Raw genomic sequence first — 20,146 nt, 5'->3', positions numbered from 1 at the left:
CATATTTTTAGCTACTCATAGCTGTTTAACATTATTATACCGCACATGTTGCGATATTCAAGTTTATTTGATAAATATCTATTGGATTGATATATAATTCACTTTTTGTTTTTAGTTCATTCAATCCTTTTTCTGTTCAGCACTCTTGTTTCTCACTCTTTCTCACTTTCCCACTGGGTGTTTCTTCCTTTTCAAAATTACAAGGTATGTGTTATCCCTTTACTTTCTCTTCAGTGATCTTTTGTTCCTTACTATACCTGGTCTTTACCTGGTCTTTACCTGCGGCGTGCGCTTCCCCGTGCCTTCGTCTGTCCGTTGCCATGGTCACGCGTCCCTGTGACGTCTTTGGCCCTCCGCCCACTTCCTGGCGCGTCAGTGGGGGGCGCGGGCTGATGACGTCGGACGCTGGTATCTTGGTTTTCGACAGGCGTCGGTGCACTCGGAAGCGCCGCATGATATCGCTTTTACATGCGATTGTCTGCCTAGCGCTATTAATACCTGCAGCTATCATCTGCACACCATGCCCCCTGAGGAAGCATAGTAGCGACACGTGTGTTGGGGTTGTTTTCCACGTCTGCTCTTAAGGTTGGTCTATTATGGGTATTTTGATTCTTTTACTATCTGCATGCATTTTCAGGGATTTTGATTACAATCTAATCCGTCATTACTAGCCTTTTCTGGTAAACCATTATGGTTATGGTTTGGCATGATTGCATGATCTCAATTTGGGTGCCTGTATATACCATGCACTTGCTGGTTTATATTGTTATACTGGATAGGAAGCCCTTATGAATTTCTTATAGCCAGCAATTTTGCGTGTGTTACCTTATATCTTCATAACCACTAACCTTTTTGGTTCATTTTTTGCCATTTTTGCACATATATATATTTTGTAGCTTACAGCTTGTTAAATATTACTTAATATGATTATTAGTCTTGCTGCTTATTTTGCTATTTTGCACATATTTATATGCATGTAGGTTTATTATGCTCCTCTGATTAATTTGACCACCATTGGACATGACACTAGGTGTCACATTAACCCTGTTTTCTTGTTCTTTGTTTTTTTATGTATTTATTTATTGAAATGATGATAAAATTGTTTTTATATAATTATCAATAAAATTTCTATTTTTATTGCTCTGAGATCCATTTCTTTTTTGGTTTACATTTATGTATTTATGGATGAGCTTATGATATAAGGCCCTTTGTTTGGGTAATAAGTTACATGGTTACAGTCTGTTTAGAAAGGATCGGAGAGGAGGAGGGGTTTGTCTTTATGTAATGTCTTATCTAAAGTCCATTTTAAGGGAGAATATTCGGATAAAGAGAAGCACATTGCTAAGGAGAGCAAAACTAATCACAAACTGTTCTTCAACTATATTAAGAGTAAAAGAGTCATAAGTGAAAGTGTAGGCCCCTTAAAAAATTTTGAGGAAAGAATGGTTGTAGATGACAAGGAAAAAGCTAATATATTAAACACCTTCATATTCACGGTGGAAAATGAAATGTTAGGTGAAATGCCGAGAAACAAAGAAAACCCTATATTTAGGGTCACCAATCTAACCCAAGAAGAGGTGCGAAACTGGCTAAATAAGATTAATATTGATAAATCTCCGTGTCAGATGGCATACACCCACGAGTACTAAGAGAACTAAGTAATGTAATAGACAAGCCATTTTTTCTTATATTTAGGGACTCTATAGTGATGGGGTCTGTTCCACAGGACTGGCGCATAGCAAATATTGTACCAATATTCAAAAAGGGCTCTAAAAGTGAACCTGGAAATTCTAGGCCTGTAAGTCTAACCTCTATTGTTGGAAAAATATTTGAAGGGTTTCTGAGGAATGTTATTCTGGATTATCTCAATTAGAATAACTGTTTAACTCCATATCAGTATGGGTTTATGAGGAATCGCTCCTGTCAAACCAATCTAATCAGTTTTTATGAAGAGGTAAGCTATAGACTGGACCAAGGTGAGTCATTGGACGTGGTATATCTTGATTTTTCCAAAGCGTTTGTTACCGTGCCGACAAGAGGTTGGTACACAAAATGAGATTGCTGGGTCTGGGGGAAAATGTGTGTAAATGGGTAAGTAACTGGCTTAGTGATAGAAAGCAGAGGGTGGTTATAAATGGTATATTCTCTCATTGGGTCGCTTTGACCAGTGGGGTACCACAGCGGTCGGTGTTGGGACCTATTCTCTTCAGCATATTTATTAACGATCTGGCAGAAAGTTTATACAGTAAAATATCGATATTTGCAGATGATACAAAACTATGTAAAGCAATCAATACAAGAGAAGATAGTATTCTGCTACAGATGGATCTGGATATGTTGGAAACTTGGGAGAAAAGGTGGCAGATGCGGTTTAACAATGATAAATGTAAGTCTATACACATGGGAAGACGGAATCAATATCACCATTACACGCTGAATCTGAAACCACTGGGTAAATCTGACATGGAGAAGGACTTGGGGATCCTAGTTAATGATAAACTTACCTGGAGCAGCCAGTGCCAGGCAGCGGCTGCCAAGGCAAACAGGATCATGGGGTGCATTAAAAGAGGTCTGGATGCACATGATGAGAGCATTATACTGCCTCTGTACAAATCCCTGGTTAGACCGCACATGCAGTACTGTGTACAGTTTTGTGCACGGGTGCTCAGGAAGGATATAATGGAGCTAGAGCGAGTACAAAGGAGGGCAACGAAATTAATAAAGGGGATGGGGGAGCTACAATACCCAGAGAGGTTAGAAAAGTTAGGATTATTTAGTCTAGAAAAAAGACGACTGAGGGGCAATCTAATAACCATGTATAAGTATATAAGGGGACAATACAAATATCTCTCCGAGGATCTGTTTATACCAATGAAGGTGATGGTTATAAGGGGGCTTTCTCTGTGTCTGGAGGAGAGAAGGTTTTTCCACCAACATAGAAGAGGATTCTTTACTGTTAGGGCAATGAGAATCTGGAATTCCTTGCCTGAGGAGGTGGTGATGGTAAACTTAGTCAAGGGGTTCAAGAGAGGCCTGGATGTCTTCCTGGAGTATAACAATATTGTATCTTACAGTTATTAGGTTCTTTAGAAGGATGTAGATCTGTGGATTTATTCTGATGGAGTATAGGCTGAACTGGATGGACAAATGTCTTTTTTTGGCCTTGCTAACTATGTTAATATGTTACTATGTAAATCACCCTGCTTTCGCCCCATTCAGAATAAAACAATTAAAAAAAAATCAAACCTACACTTAATTGGTATTGCCGCATTCAGAATCGCCCGATCTATCATAAAAAAAAGAACCTAATCTCTAAACAGCATAGCGAGAAAAAAAGTCAAAACGCCAGAATTACTTTTTTTGGTTGCCGCAACATTGCATTAAAATCCAATAACGGGCGATCAAAAGAAAGCATCTGCACCTAAATGGTATCATTAATAACGTCAGCTTGCCGCGCAAAAATTAAGCCCTAACCCAACCCCAGATCATGAAAAATGGAGACGCTACTGGTAACAGAAAATTGCGCTTTTTTTCATCAAGGTTTGAATTTTTTTTTCACCACTTAGATAAAAAAGAACTTAGACACGTTTGGTGTCTATGAACTCGTAATGACCTGGAGAATCATAATGGCAGGTCAGTTTTAGCATTTAGTGAAGCTAGCAAAAAAAGCCAAACAAAAAACAAGTGTGGGATTGCACTTTTTTTGCAATTTCACCCGTCTTGGAATTTTTTTCCTGTTTTCTAGTATGTGACATGGTAAAACCAATGGTGTCATTTAAACATACAACTCGTCCTGCAAAAAATAAGCATGGCCATATTAATGGAAAAATAAAATATGTATGGCTCTGTGAAGGAGGGGAGCGAAAAGCAAAAATACAAAACCGGGGGAATAAGGCGTTAAGCTGGACAAGTCTTCAAAAGGGATGGATGTCTTTTTGGTGACCTTAGCTACGAGCATGTCGATTTTGGGAATTTCTTCCCACATCTTCGTATCCTCCAGATCAAATGGAAGACATTTCTTAAAGTCCCGGGATACCAACAGGCGCTTCTCAGCATCTTTCCACTCTTCCAAAACCATGGCCCGAATGTGATCGTTCACAGGGAACACGCACTGCTTTTGCACTCTGAGACCCCCAAACATTATTTTCTGTTTAGACTGTGGCTTTGGACCTCTTCCTCCTGCACTGTCCCTAATTGCCCCGACTAGTTCATCTTTGTCATTGGACACAAACAGATATCTTCTGCCTTGTTCCTGACTTTCTGGCAACACTTCGCCCTCATCCTCCTAGTCCGACCCCAGGATATAGAGCTAACCTCGGATGAGGATTCCTACCTCCCACCTCACTCTCTTAGCACCTGGGCCTGGGAAGGGGGGCTGCGATCGAGAAAGAATGGACATAGAAGCCTGGACCTCTTCTCAAATCATGGACCTCATCTCAGATTGGCCATGCAGGTGTCACAGAGAGTCCTACTATATGAGTCCAGGAACTTTATGTGGCATATAGGACATCTCCTGAACTTTAGCGAGGCTTTCCCATGTAATTTGGGTACTGGCAGGGACATAGCTGGGGATCCCTTTTCCTACACAGTGCAAGAGAGTGATCGGTCAGGGGCCATGATTAGAAACAACAGATTGAGCACAACGCACTTATCCCCTCCAGCTATGTCCTGCCCGGATCCTCCATGGTATGCTGCTGCGTTGTTGCCCCGCGAGAATCAGGGAAGGCACCACGACCTGTCTCGCTGATTTCTCAGTTCCCCTCTGGAACGCACACCGACCTCTTACCTCCGGTGCTTGCTCTGATGTCACTGGAAGTGCGTCGGCCCCTTCCCCCATGTGACTTTTGATATTGGCGCTGGTGTGCCAGACAGCATCAAAACCAAGAGCCTCCACTGCGGGAGGAAGCAGTTCTACCCAGGAGCCTCATCCACTCACTGGTCTCTGCAGCTGGGGGACTCCCGCCCAGGAGAGTGTCAGCCCCGGGGTACTTGACAGGGGAAAAGATTGGACCAGCTGAACGATCCCCCTAGGTCCTCCGGTAAGCAGATCTTACGTACATCCTTCCATGCAGGGACAGGAAAAACACTCTGAGGAAATTGGGGTGGGGAGGGTCGATTTAACCTCTTGTGTGTTTACTGTCCCTGTAAGAAGGAGGAGGAGGATTTCCTCCAGGGTGCTGTCAGGAGGAACGTCCTGGAAAATGTTTCAAAACTGATGCGTCTGTAAAGTAGACATGTGAGAAATGTTATTTATTAATTATTTTGTGTAATATAACTTTCTAGTTAAAGTGCATCAAAATTAAAATTTTGAAAGTTGATAGTGGTAAATTTAAGATAATATTGCATTCATTTGTGAAAATATTGGAAATTTGGCAAAAATGTAGAAAGTCTTGCAATTTTCAACATTTTAATTTTTATGCAGACAAATGTTTTCAATTTTGACCAGTGTCACTTTATGTGGTAATAACTCTGGAACACTTCCATGAATCCCAGTAATTAGTTATTACCACATGAAGTGACACTGGTCAAAATTGAAAACATTTGTCTGATCGCATTGTTCTGCTGATCTCCATGGAGACCCCGACACCAAGATGGCCGCGGGGTCCTTCCGGGTCCTGCAGGGAGGTGGCTTCTCAATGCCTCCTTCCCTGCCTGTCAGATACTTATCTGACACTCTGCAGTTTCAGATGAGCGATCTGATCTAATATAGTAATGTCCGATGCTGGGACAATGTAATAAAGTTAAAAAATATATATAATGTGTAAAAAAAAAAAAAAAAAAAATTTTTTAAATCTCCAAATAAAGAAAAAAAAAACTATTTTACCAATAAATACATTTATGTAAATAAAAAAAAAATAAAAGTAAGCATATTTGGTATCGCTGTATCCGTAACGACCCGCTCTATAAAACTATCTGACTAGTTAATACCTTCAGTGAACACCATGAGGCCATGTGCACACGTTTAGGATTTTTCGCGTTTTTTTCGCGTTTTTTCGCTATAAAAACGTGATAAAAACGCGAAAAAAACGCTAACCTATGCCTCCTATTATTTACAGTGTATTCCGCATTTTTTGTGCAAATGTTGCGATTTTTTCCGCGAAAAAATCGCATCGCGGAAAAAAAAGCAACATGTTCATTAAAAATGCGGAATTGCGGGGATTCCGCACACCTAGGAGTCCATTGATCTGCTTACTTCCCGCACGGGGCTGTGCACACCATGTGGGAAGTAAGCAGATTATGTGCGGTTGGTACCCAGGGTGGAGGAGAGGAGACTCTCCTCCACGCACTGGGCACCATATAATTGGTCGAAAAAAAAGAATTAAAATAAAAAATAGTCCTATACTCACCTTCGATGTCCCCCGGAGTGTTCCTGCCTCTCACCGCTGCATGCTGCCGCTTCGGTTCCTATAGATGGTGTGGTTCAGGACCTGCGGTGACGTCACTGTCTTGTGATTGGTCGCGTGACCGCTCGCGACCAATCACAAGCCGTGACGTCACCGAAGGCCCTGAACCACACTGGCATCTATAGGAACGGAGGCTGCAGAGGGTGAGTATAACCATTTTTTTATTTTTTTTATTATTTTTAAACATTCTATCTTTTACTATAGATGCTGTATAAGCTGCATCTATAGTAAAAAGTTGGTCACACTTGTCAAACAGTATTGTTTGACAAGTGTGACCGACCTGTCAGTCAGTTTTCCAAGTGATGCTACAGATCGCTTGGAAAACTTTAGCATTCTGCAAGCTAATTACGCTTGCAGAATGCTAAAAAAAACGCAAAAAAAAAAAATGCGGATTTCTTGCAGAAAATTTCCGGTTTTATTCAGGAAATTTCTGCAAGAAATCCGGACGTGTGCACATACCCTAAAAGTAAAAAATAAAAAACGAGGCAAAAAACAATGCTTTATCATCATACAGCTGAACAAAAAGTGCAATAAAACGCGATCAAAAAGACCGATTTAAATAAAAATGGTACAGCTGAAAACGTCTTGTCCCACAAAAAACAAGCCACCATACAGCTCCATCAGTATAAAAATTAAAAAAGATATAGCTCTCAGAATAAAGCGATGCAAAAATAATTATTTTTCCTATACAAGTTTTTATGTAAAAGCGCCAAAACATTAAAAATATAAATGAGGTATCGCTGTAATTGTACTGATCCAAAGAATTAAGCTGTCTTACCAATTTTACCACATATAACACCAATAGGAACCTTCTGTCCTTATATAAAAAAAAACCCAGGGAATAAAAAAATGAAACTACAATGAACACCAAAAAAAGAAGAACTAATTCCCAGAAATGGGTTAAAAATACTTTTTTATTATTACACAATGTCATAAATACAAAATAGTCATCAGAATAATCCAATGAATATAACAATGGGGATCCATAAATACAGGAACAAGAATAGAAGTGGGACACCTGGAAATAGCAAAGCAGCATGTAGACAACAACATAATCTAAATATAAATTATCTGCTATCAAAGGGATAAAATACATTCAAAAATATCAAATAGCATTATAAATAAAATGCTTGTGCAAGAAATATATTAAAGCCACAGATAGGTTAAGATATCCAACTATATCCCTTTAGATAGCAGAGACCCAAATGAAGTACAATATCACGTGATTCGGACCAAAGGTCCTGTAGATGTTTTCAAAACACAAATAATACATGACAAATAGTCACAAAGAAGCAATGTATGTTTACCTTAAAGATATATCGGTATCCAGGTGCCCACCACACCCGACACACGTTTAACTCTGGGAGCTTCGTCCAAGGGTCGACAACATCTACAGGACCTTTGGTCCGAATCATATGATATTATACTTCATTTGGGTCTCTGCTATCTAAAGGGATATAGATGGATATCTTAACCTATCTCTGGCTTTGATATTTTTGAATGTATTTTATCCCTTTGATGGCAGATAATTATTATTTAGGCTTTCCATGGCACCATAATTGTGGCGCTGAGCACAAGTGGTCTAGAGGGACTCTAAACCCATGACTTGGGGCAGAGTCCTGTGACTCTGTACTTGTGTACTTGCTTTCTCTCTGCGGTATTGTGGCCCTGTGACACAACAGGGTTCGCTTCCTTCATACCGGGTGAAGCTAACGCATGTGTGTTCTCATTAAACCGCCATTTACTGTCAACCATTACCGAGCAGCAGGTATCATCTCTGCACGGTGGACCCATCGCTGCGAACGCACCTTATTCCATCTTTAAAATTATTTGGTGCATTCCCCCAGCCCTAACACCCTTCAGGTGCTTCACAGGAACTTTTGGAATGTGGAAGGAAAAAAATGTATGTTTACCTTAAAGATATATCGGTATCCAGGTGCCCACCACACCCGATGCACGTTTCACTCTGGGAGCTTCGTCCAAGGGTCGACAACATCTACAAGACCTTTGGTCCGAATCATATGATATTGTACTTCATTTGGGTCTCTGCTATCTCTGGCTTTAATATATTTCTTGCACAAGCACTTAATTTATAATGCTATTTGATATTTTTGAACTTATTTTATCCCTTTGATAGCAGATAATTTATATTTAGATTATGTTGTTGTCTGCATGCTGCTTTCCTATTTCCAGGTGTCCCACTTCTATTCTTGTTCCTGTATTTGTGGATCCCCTTTGTGTTATATTTATTGGATTATTCTGATGACTATTTTGTAATAATAAAAAAGCATTTTTAACCCATTTCTGGGAATTAGTTCTTTTTTTGGTGTTCAATTTTACGACATGCTGAATGGCTTAAAAATAAAGAAAAAAAAGTAATTCCTGAATTCCTGTTTTTTGTTCATTCAGTCTAGAATAGAAAGTGATCAAAAATGTCATGTGCCCAAAAATGGTACCAATAAAAACTTCAGCTCGTCCCTCAAAAAACAAGCCCTTGCATGACTCTTTCAGCTGAAATATTAAAAAATTATAGCTGTCAGAATATAGTGATGCAAAAACTAGTTTTTGAAATAAAAAGCGTCTTTTAGTGTGTGACAGCAGCCAAAACCCGATATAAAACTGGTATTGCTGTAATCACACCGACGTGAAGAATAAAGTTGCCTAATCGCTTATACCGCATGAGGAACAGCGTAAAAAATAAATAAAACCAATTCTTCACATGCTGTTGATTATTTCATTCTGCCTCCCAAAGATCGTAGTAAGGCTCGCAGCAAATTGATCCTGTGCTCTGCACTGAGCGCTTACATTGGGGTTTCCGTGTAAATCTCTGAAACACATGATTCAAACAACCTCTGGCGAAAGATTCCCTATAATGAGGCAGATGGAGACATTGCGTGTGCCATAGGACCTGTGATCCGGCAGTGTCCATCTTTCTAGGATTGCATAAAAGAGGCCAGACAGAGTCCAGAGTAACTCTGCTGCCTCACTACAGTGAATGGATCCATCGGGGGGTTTCATCTGAATCACGTCACTCAGAGGTTTAGATGGAAACAGCAAAGTAAGTGGTTAGCGTTAAGTGCCGGATAACTGATCTTAAACGTTATGTAAAATGTTCCCAATAAAAGCTTTCACTCAATCCACAAAAAAAACAAGTCCCCACTCAGATCTGTCATCTGTTAATGGAATTATAGGGTGCTTCCATGTTACTGGTAGCACAAAGGCTCTGGAAAAGCGAAATAGCTCCTCACCCTCCAAAAGAAATTCAGCAAATTCTCCGCTCTTAAATCTAAATGCCCCCCTCCCTTCTGAGCCCCAGTGTGCCTAAACAACATTTAGCGCCCACATGTTTGGCATTTCTGTAGTGATGTGAGCACTCCTAATTTACAGGTGCATGTGTCCAGAAGCATGAGCTGGGCATAATGTACTGGTTACTACAGCGTACTGGTCACTACAACGGCAGTTTGCAATTTTCACTAAGCAACATGCACTGCTGCCTGTTTCTGGAAAACACCCATGGAGTCAAAATCATCACTACATCTGTAGATAAATTCCCAAAGGGTTATAATTTCCCAAATTGGGTCCCCTTTGGGGGTACCTCTGCACTGTAATGTGGCACTACTTCCGTTCTGAGCTTTGCACTGTGCCTCAAAAGTAGTTTTACACCACATATGGGCTGTCTGTGAACTCAGGAGAAATTGCACAAGAAACATTAGTGTCCATTTTCTCCTTTTGCCCTTGTGTGAAAATACAACATTTGTAGCTAAAAAAGATTTTTGTGCGAAAAATGTGATTTTTTTTTATTTTCACAGCTTAACGTTATAAATTTCTGTGAAGCGCCTGGGGGTTCAAGGTGCTCAATACACTTCTAGATAAGGTCCCAAAGGGGTCTAGTTTCCATAATGGTGTCACTTGTGGGGGTTTCCACTGTTTAGGCACATCACTGGCTCTTCAAACGGGACATGGCGTTCAAATTTTGCATTCAAAAAATGGCACTTCCATTCCAAACCCTACCATAAACAGTGGTTTTCCCCTACATATCGGGTATTCGCGTACTCAGGAGAAATTACACAACAAATTGTATGGAGAAATTTCTCCTGTTACCCTTATGAAAATGCAAAATCTGTAGCTAAAAAAGATAGATAAATTGCACAGCAAAATGTATGGTCCATTTTATCCTGTTACCCTTGCGAAAGTTAAAAAAATTAGGTCTAAACTAAAATTTTTGTAAGAGAAAAGTATATGTTTATTTTTTCCTTCCACATTCCAAAAGTTCCTGTGAAGCACCTGAAGGGTGTTAGGGCTGGGGGAACGCACCAAATAATTTTAAAGATGGAATAAGGTGCGTTCGCAGCCCTAAGTCCACCGTGCAGAGATGATACCTGCTGCTCATTAATGGTGGACAGTAAATGGCGGTTGAATGAGAGCACACATGCGTTAGCTTCACCCGGTATGAAGGAAGCGAACCCTGTTGTGTCACAGGGCCACAACACCGCAGAGAGAAAGCAAGTATAGAGTCACAGGACTCTGCCCCAAGACACGAAGTCCCTCTAGACCACTTGCGCTCAGCGCCACAATTATGGTGCCATGGAAAGCCTAAATAATAATCTACCACACTGAGTGCGTACAATGCCGCTCTGGCGGACGCCACTATCCACCCTAACTAGGGCCAGGTAAGCGCACTAATTGCACAAGGTGCCTCACTGATGGACGCTGTTAATAGACGCTGTGTAATCGTGCCTAGTGCTAGATAGCACAGTCTGGCACTAAGTAGCTTAAACACCCAATGCTTTCAACAACACTAGGAATGGGTATAATTAGGAGCTTTCACCAGATTCAGTCATACATCCACACACACACACTATATCAGATTTATACTAGAGCATGGCCGAGCGGCCATGCAAACCTTTTATGGATGCAACCTTCCGGGACCTTCCCAGTGGTCCAATCAGAGCCGCAACAGGACCTGAGCATGTGACCCCCGACCTCCAATGAGAGGTCATCCCACGGGCATGCTCAGTAGACGAAAAGCAGGACTTAGTCTCTGGAGCATCTGCTCACCGCTGATCAATGCTAGTTACAATGGCTGAACCTGGGATGGCAGCAGTAACCAGTCACACAGTATCAGCTTGAGCCAGACGCTGCGATCGATGTCTGTTGAGCAGGCTCCTCTGCAGCTGGGGAATAATGGGAGACCGCAGAGGACATGATTCGAGATTCCCCCTGTGCAGCAGTGGGAACTTCACCCCTAACAAAGGGTTAATAAACTTCTTGAATGTGGTTTTGAGTACCTTGAGAGGTGCAGTTTTTAGAATGGTGTCATTTTAGGGTATTTTCTGTCATATAGGTGACTCAAAGTCACTTCAAGTGTGAGGTGGTCCCTGAAAAAAAGTTTTTTGCTAATTTTGTTGTAAAAATGAAAAATCGCTGGTCAACTTTTAACCCTTATAACTTCCTAACAAAAAAAATGATGTTTCCAAAATTGTGCTGATGTAAAGTAGACATGTGGGAAATGTTATTTATTAACTATTTTTGCGATATGACTCTCTGATTTAAGGGCATAAAAATTAAAATTTTGATAGTTGCGAAATTTTCAAAATTTTCACCAAATTTCCATTTTTTTTACAAATAAACGCAAGTCATATTGAATTTTTTTTTAATGCTATCATAAAGTACAATATGTCATGAGAAAACATTCTCCGAATCACCGGATTCATTGAAGCTTTTCCTCATAAACTTACAGTGGCCAGAATTGTAAAAATTGTCCCAGTCATTAAGGTGAAAACAGGCTTCCTCTCAAAGGGGTTAAACATACACACTTTTTTTTCGGTATACACAGATACCTTGTCATGGTTCCAGTCTACATGATTAAGCTCTTCCCTTAATGTTATTAAATCTGCTTTCCAAAAGTTCAGATTTTTGCATTTCCTTATTGAAATGTTTTATTGAATATTACATTGAAACTTACTGTATTATAGTTGCAGCATCCCAATGACTCCCAGACCTGTAGATCTTTAATTGTATGTGGTCTATTTGACATAACCAGATCTAGCAGATTACCTCCCCTTGTTGGTTCATCTACCAGCTGAGAGAGGTGATTGTCTTGAACTGCAGATCCGAACTTACAGCTTTTTACACAACCAGAGAATTCTATGTCCCATTGAATGTCGGGATACTTAAAATCCCTCATAGTAATGACTCTTATTATTTGCTGCCTTTTTAATTTACTGCAGCATTTCATTCTCTACCTGTTCAGCTATATTAACCCTTTAATCCCACGTACTATCCCGTCAAGGTGACCTGGGACTTAATTCCCAGTGACGGGATAGTACATCATATGCGATCGGCCTCACTCACGGGGGGAGCGCGGCCGATCGCGGCCGGGTGTCAGCTGACTACCACAGCTGACATCCGGCACTGTGCCAGGAGCGGTCACGGACCGCTCCTGGCACATTAACCCCCCAAAACACTGCGATCAAACATGATCGCAGCGTTCCGGGGGCATAGGGAAGCATCATAGGGGTCTCCCTGCGTGCTTCCCTGAGACCCTCGGTACAAGGCGGTGTGCTCACCTTGTACCGAGCGTCTCCTCCCTGCAGGACCCGGAAGTAGCCCCGCGGCCATTTTGGATCCAGGGCCTGCAGGGAGGAGACGCTCGGTACAAGGTGAGCACACCGCGGTACAAGGTGGCTTGCAAGCGCCTGCTCAGAGCAGCCTGGAGCACTGCATGTCAGATCGCTGATCTGACACAGTGCACTGCAAAGTGTCAGATCAGCGATCTGTCACTATATAGTGATGTCCCCCCCGGGACAATGTGATAATGTAAAAAAAAAAAAATATTCCTAAATACAAAAAAATATATATTGCTCCCATAAATAAATTTCTTTATCTAAATTTAAAAAAATAAAAGTACACATATTTAGTATCGCCGCGTCCATAACGACCCGACCTATAAAACTGTCACTAGTTAACCCCTTCAGTGAACACCGTAAAAAAAAAAAAAAACCCGTGGCAAAAAACAACGCTTTATTATCATACCGCCGAACAAAAAGTGGAATAACACGCGATCAAAAAGACGGATATAAATAACCATGGTACCGCTGAAAACGTCATCTTGTCCTGCAAAAAACGAGCCGCAAAACAGCATCATCAGCAAAAAAAAAAAGTTATAGTCCTCAGAATAAAGCGGTGCAAAAATAATTATTTTTTCTATAAAATAGTTTTTATAGTATAAAAGCGCCAAAACATAAAAAAGATATAAATGAGGTATCGCTGTAATCATACTGACCCGAAGAATAAAAGTGCTTTATCAATTTTACCAAACGTGGAACGGTATAAACACCCCCCCAAAAGAAATTCATGAATAGCTGGTTTTTGGTCATTCTGTCTCACAAAAATCAGAATAAAAAGTGATAAAAAAAGTCACGTGCCCGAAAATGTTATCAATAAAAATGTCAACTCGTCCCACAAAAAACAAGACCTCGCATGACTCTGTGGAAACAAAATATGGAAAAATTATAGCTCTCAAAATGTGGAGACGCAGAAATTATTTTTTGCAATAAAAAGCGTCTTTTAGTGTGTGACAGCTGCCAATCATAAAAATCCGCTAAAATCCCACTATAAAAGTAAATCAAACCCCCCATCATCACCCCCTTAGTTAGGGAAAAATAATAAAATTAAAAAAATGTATTTATTTCCATTTTCCCATTAGGGTTAGGGCTAAGGCTAGGGTTGGGGCTAAGATTAGGGTTAGGGTTAGGGTTGGGGCTAAGGTTAGGGTTGGGGCTACAGTTAGGGTTGTGGCTAAAGTTAGGATTGGGCTAAAGTTAGGGTTGGGGCTACAGTTAGGGTTAGGGTTTGGATTAGATTTATGGTTGGGATTAGGGTTGGGATTAGAGTTAGGGGTGTGTAAGGGTTAGGGGTGTGGTTAGGGTTACCGTTGGGATTAGGGTTAGGGGTGTGTTTGGATTAGGGTTTCAGCTAGAATTGGGGGGTTTCCACTGTTTAGGCACATCAGGGGCGACATGGCGTGCGATCTCAATTCCAGCCAATTCTGAGTTGAAAAAGTAAAACAGTCCTTCCCTTCCGAGCTCTCCCGTGCACCCAAACAGGGGTTTACCCCAACATATGGGGTATCAGCTTACTCAGGACAAATTGGACAACAACTTTTGGGGTCCAATTTCTCCTGTTACGCTTGAGAAAATACAAAAATGAGGGCTAAAAAATAATTTTTTTAGAAAAAGATTTTTTATTTTCACGGCTCTGCGTTATAAACTGTAGTGAAACACTTGGGGGTTCAAAGTTCTCACAAAACATCTAGATAAGTTACTTGGGGGGTCTAGTTTCCAATATGGGGTCACTTGTGGGGGGTTTCTACTGTTTGGGTACATCAGGAACTCTGCAAATGCAACGTGACGCCTGCAGACCATTCCATCTAAGTCTGCATTCCAAACGGCGCTTCTTCCCTTTACCCTTGGGAAAATACAAAACTGGGGGCTAAAAAAATCTTTTTTTTTCACGGCTCTGCGTTATAAACTGTAGTGAAACACTTGGGGGTTCAAAGCTCTCACAACACATCTAGATAAGTTCCTTAGGGGGTCTACTTTCCAAAATGGTGTCACTTGTTGGGGGGTTTCAATGTTTAGGCACATCAGGGGCACCCAAACAGTGGTTTACCCCCACATATGAAGTATCAGTGTACTCAGAACACATTGCACAACAACTTTTAGGGTCCAATTTCTTCTTTTACCCTTGGGAAAATAAAAAAATTGGGGGCAAAAAGATAATTTTTGTGAAAAAATATGATTTTTTTATTTTTGCTGCTCTGCATTATAAACTTCTGTGAAGCACTTGGTGGGTCAAGGTGCTCACCACACATCTAGATAACTTCCATAGGGGGTCTACTTTCCAAAATGGTGTCACTTCTGGGGGGTTTCAATGTTTAGGCACATCAGGGGCTCTCAAAACGCAACATGGCATCCCATCTCAATTCCAGTCAATTTTGCATTGAAAAGTCAAACTGCGCTCCTTGCCTTCCGAGCACTGCCATGCGCCCAAACAGTGGTTTACCCCCACATATGGGGTATCGGCGTACTCAGCACAAATTGTACAACAACACTTGGGGACCATTTTCTCCTGTTAACCTTGGTAAAATAAACAAATTGGAGCTGAAGTAAATTTTTTGTGAAAAAAAGTTAAATGTTCATTTTTTTTAAAAAACATTCCAAAAATTCCTGTGAAACACCTGAAGGGTTAATAAACTTCTTGAATGTAGTTTTGAGCACCTTGAGGGGTGCAGTTTTTAGAATGGTGTCACACTTGGTTATTTTCTATCATATAGACCCCTTAAAATGACTTCAAATGTGATGTGGGCCCTAAAAAATATTGTTGTAAAAATGAGAAATTGCTGGTCCACTTTTAACCCTTATAACTCCCTAACAAAAAAAAAATTTTGTTCCAAAATTGTGCTGATGTAAAGACAACATGGTGGAAATGTTACTTATTAAGTATTTTGTGTGACATATCTCTGTGATTTAAGGGCATAAAAATTCAAAGTTGGAAAATTGCAAACTTTTCGCCAAATTTCCATTTTTTCACAAATAAGCGCAAGTTATATCGAAGGAATTTTACCACTATCATGAAGTACAATATGTCACGAGAAAACCATGTCAGAATCGTCAATATCCATTGAAGAGTTCCAGAGTTGTAACCTCATAAAGCGACAGTGGTCAGAATTGTAAAAATTGGCCCGGCCATTAACGTGCAAACCACCCTTGGGGCTTAAGGGGTTAAGAGGCTTGTAGTGAATGCCAATTAGCAGCTTTACATTATTACCATCCCCATGTACAATAACCACACTAAAACTAACGCTAATACCTGCTAACCAGTTTTTTCGATCAGCCTGCTCGATTTACTTATTTTGTGTGGTGTGCTTTCCAATCATTTAGCACTTTACATTTTGACTATTTGTGATTTGATTCTTGGGACTTAACTACCAAGTATTAAATGGCTGTAAAGAGCAATTGGTAGTGGTTCGCACTAGCTTTATTTTCTATCCTCTATCCTGTTCTAGCCTGGGCACTGTACTCCAACCTTAGCTATTACTTTTAGTTGCGCCTAAATGGTTTTATTATATGTAATTGGCTTTAATTATGCTTTTTTTCACAATAACCACCACATCCTTTGTTTTTGATGATCCCCATCATGCTCCCATGTGTTTTGGATTTATGAATTTTTGATGAATTCCATTTAAGATTGATATTGAATTAACTTCTATTATGTGCATGAGGTTTATACTTTCTCATCTAGTCAGCATTTGTTTTTCTGAAATTATTAGTCACTGAGGTATGTCTCCTCAATGCTAGGTTAACAGGTCTCTCCCTATGTGTGGGCATTGGGCAATACCTTTCAATCTAGCTAAGGGGGAAAGGAAAAAGCAAGTGGGAACATACCTCTGTAACTAATCATCCTAAACTCCATGTCTCAAGCAATCACTTTAAAGGAAACAGCTCATGTCAGTTAATGCTATTAACCTGCAGACATAGAGTTAATCTGCATGTTAATAGTGTTAGAAAACTGCCCGGCCACTGTAATGAAAGCGGAATTAAATTAGCTCCTCATAGGAGCCGCCAGCTTTCAGTCATACAGGTTTTCCAGTTTGTCTACTGTCACGGCACTGTGATCGGTGGCATGATGAAGCCCGCATTGCTGGCTGTCAGTCAAGTGCTGAAACGTGTTTACTGCCTCTACTCAAAGGTTACTATTGCTGTGCCAGAATGGCTTTATAACTGAAAGCTGGATCCTGGGAAGAATAAGGCTACTTTCACATTAGCATCGCGTGACGCACGTCGCAATGCGTCGTTTTGGAGAAAAAACGCATCCTGCAAAGTTGCCCGCAGGATGTGTTTTTTCTCCATACACTTGCATTAGCGATGCATTGCGACGGATTTCCACATGTCGCATCCGTCGTGTGATGGATGCGTCGATGCGTCGTGTTTTGGCGGACCGTCGGCATAAAAAAAGTTCCATGTAACATTTTTTTGGGCGTCATGTCCGCCATTTTCATGCACGGCCAAAACTCCGCCCCCTCCTCCCCGGAACTCACAATGGGCAGCGGATACGTTGTAAAACTGCATCCGCTGCCCACGTTGTGCTACATTAACACACTGTCCGTCGGGCCGACGGTTTGCGACGGCCCGTACCGACGGACTAGTGTGAAAGTAGCCTTACATTCAGTTTCTCCCTGGTGCCGTGCTAATACTATTAACCCTAAATCTGAAGGGTAATGGCGATATACGGTAATATGTGACAAGTTCTCTTTCTAGTATATTTTCCCTAAAATGCTGCAGTATTTAATAGAAACCTATACTTTGCTGCAATAACAGAGTCTGTTTGTAATTCATGCTGCCTGTGTTTGGTGCAGTATGATTAAGCTGACCAGTTCCTTTTGAATGTATTCTGTTTAATAGAATTTTAAATTAGTTATATTTTTTTCTATCATTTCACTGCAGGTTTTCCAGCATTTTTTGCATTTCCAACTTTTGAAAATGGATATTTCTCCATCTTCTTCAGATGATGGGTTAAGTAATTCTCACCTGAGTAGCCCATCAACTCCTCTGCTTGTGCCACTAGACCCAGAAGGTGATGGCAAAACTACTATTGCAAGTAAAAACAAGAAAGTACAACGGATGGACCGTGGTAGCGAGGAGTACCGTCTACGCAGGGAGCGCAACAACATGGCTGTAAAGAAAAGTAGATTAAAAAGCAAGCAAAAAGCCCAAGATACACTGCAACGGGTCAATCAGCTGAAAGAGGAGAACGAGAGGCTAGAAGCCAAAATTAAGCTATTGACGAAAGAGTTAAGTGTGCTGAAGGACCTTTTCCTAGAGCATGCACACAACTTAGCAGAAAGTGTACCAACAGAGACTTCTGTAGCAGGGCAGGACCAAGCAACACCATAACATGTACTACAATATTTTAATTGGTGGAAGACTTCAGAATAGACTTTTGGACAGAGATAAAGCTTGATAATTGTTCATGGATTTATATTCCAAGAAGTGCTGCAACTATTTGTTCTGCTTCATCTTTGTAAACATTTTATGTGAATAGCACTGGGAGTTCAGATGTTTTAAAAATCCTGTTAAATTTTTTTAGCGCTACATGATGTGTCTATCATCATGATCATATTATTTTGTGCTCCATGACAGATATGTACTATGTGGTGCAATCAGCTGCAGGAGCCAATTGATATTCACATTGCAACTCCTACTATAACTGCTATGATCAGCGTTCTCAGGAATCCTACCTGTTTAATCCCCCATATTGTGTTTTCAATAATGAGAACCAAACATGGAGGTTGACAGATTTAAAACACTCTCTGTCTTCCCATTGGAAGACCTGCAGCAGGATCGTGAGTATCAATGGGTTGCTATGGCAATTAGAGGCTCAACAAAGGCCTTTGGGTTTGCCATACATTACAGTACAATCAGATCCCACTGGAGGCAAGGCCTGGTAGGGTAATCATTAGTCAAGCACTGATATGATAGTCTAATGCCCACCACTGTACAGTACAGCTCAGTAGTGCTGTGTATTAATACTACCTTAATTCACATTTTTAAATCACATGTTAAAATCCCCTTAAGGGCAGATATATATTGCAAAAAAAATCCCAGTTTTCCCAATAAAAATTGTTCTAATCTGGAAAAAATAATCATACCTTAAAAATGTCACATTTCTTATTGCCGCATAAGTAACGACATGTACTCACAGACATACCATATTTTGTGGATTATAAGATGCACCGGATTATAAGACACACCTCAAATTTTGAGGATAAAAATAGGAAAAATTGTGGTGCTTCTTATAATCCATGCGTCTTATTGCTTTCTGGGGGTGGTGGCTGTGGTGAGAAGCAGGGTCCCAGGGTCGCTGCTGGAAGAGGCAAGAGTGGAGCATTGCTGCAGGCTGGGATGAGGGGATGTTTGGATGTGCGCCACTGCGGGTGTTCGGTGGTGTGGGGGCTCTGTCTACACTGGAAAGAAAAAACGTAAAAAAAAATTACTGGATTAAAAATTGCACATACAGTGTTAGGACTGGCGAACGCACCAAATAATAATTAGAGAGGATATGAGGTGCGTTCACAGTCCGGGGTTCACCATGCAGAAAAGATATCTGCTGCTCAGTAATGGCGGTATAATGAGAATACACACACTGGTTAGCTTCACCTAGTATGAAGGAAGCGAACCCTGTTGCGTCACAGGGCCACGATACCGCACAGAGAGTGCAAGCAAAGAGTCACAGAACTCTGTCCCTAGACTCAGGGAAAGAGTTCGTCTAGATCTCTTGCGCTCGACACCGCTACTGTGGTGTAAGGTATAGGACTAAGCTATTTACCGCACAAGAGTGTGTATAGCGCCGCTCTGGCGGACTTCACTAACCACCCTAACTAGGGCCAGGAGAGCACACTATTTGCACATGCCGCTGCACTGGTGGTCGCTGCTAAGAGACGCAGGAACATATGCTAGATGTGCAAGAGTGCACTGTCAGGATCTAGGTAGCTTCCACCATTCGCGAGCAGTCAATAACTCTTAAGGATGGGAATGATTAGGAGCTTTCATCCATCGACAGGCATACATCCACAGACGTTAGCAAGTTTACACTAGCGCATGGCCGAGCGGCCATGCGAACCTTTTATAAGTACTAGCGCTCTGGGACCTTCCTGATGGTCCAATTGGAGCCGCAACAGG

At 41.0% G+C, this 20,146-nt stretch overlaps 1 protein-coding gene across 1 annotated transcript in view; it reads left to right on the top strand.

Annotated features, from left to right (window-relative positions):
- CEBPG (CCAAT enhancer binding protein gamma) overlaps positions 1 to 19,110 on the top strand; it is a 140,968-nt gene extending 121,858 nt beyond the window's left edge. The window contains exon 3 of the mRNA XM_077276921.1: positions 17,912 to 19,110. Coding sequence (XP_077133036.1) covers positions 17,912 to 18,361 — 450 coding nt within the window. The 3' untranslated portion in view covers positions 18,362 to 19,110. The remainder of the gene's footprint in view (positions 1 to 17,911) is intronic.
- Positions 19,111 to 20,146: the final 1,036 nt, after the last annotated feature.

Source organism: Ranitomeya variabilis, chromosome 8, assembly GCF_051348905.1.
Source record: "Ranitomeya variabilis isolate aRanVar5 chromosome 8, aRanVar5.hap1, whole genome shotgun sequence".
Lineage (NCBI taxonomy): Eukaryota > Metazoa > Chordata > Amphibia > Anura > Dendrobatidae > Ranitomeya > Ranitomeya variabilis.
The sequence above is the reverse complement of the archived record's forward strand: the minus strand, read 5'-3'. Positions and strand labels throughout refer to the sequence as shown.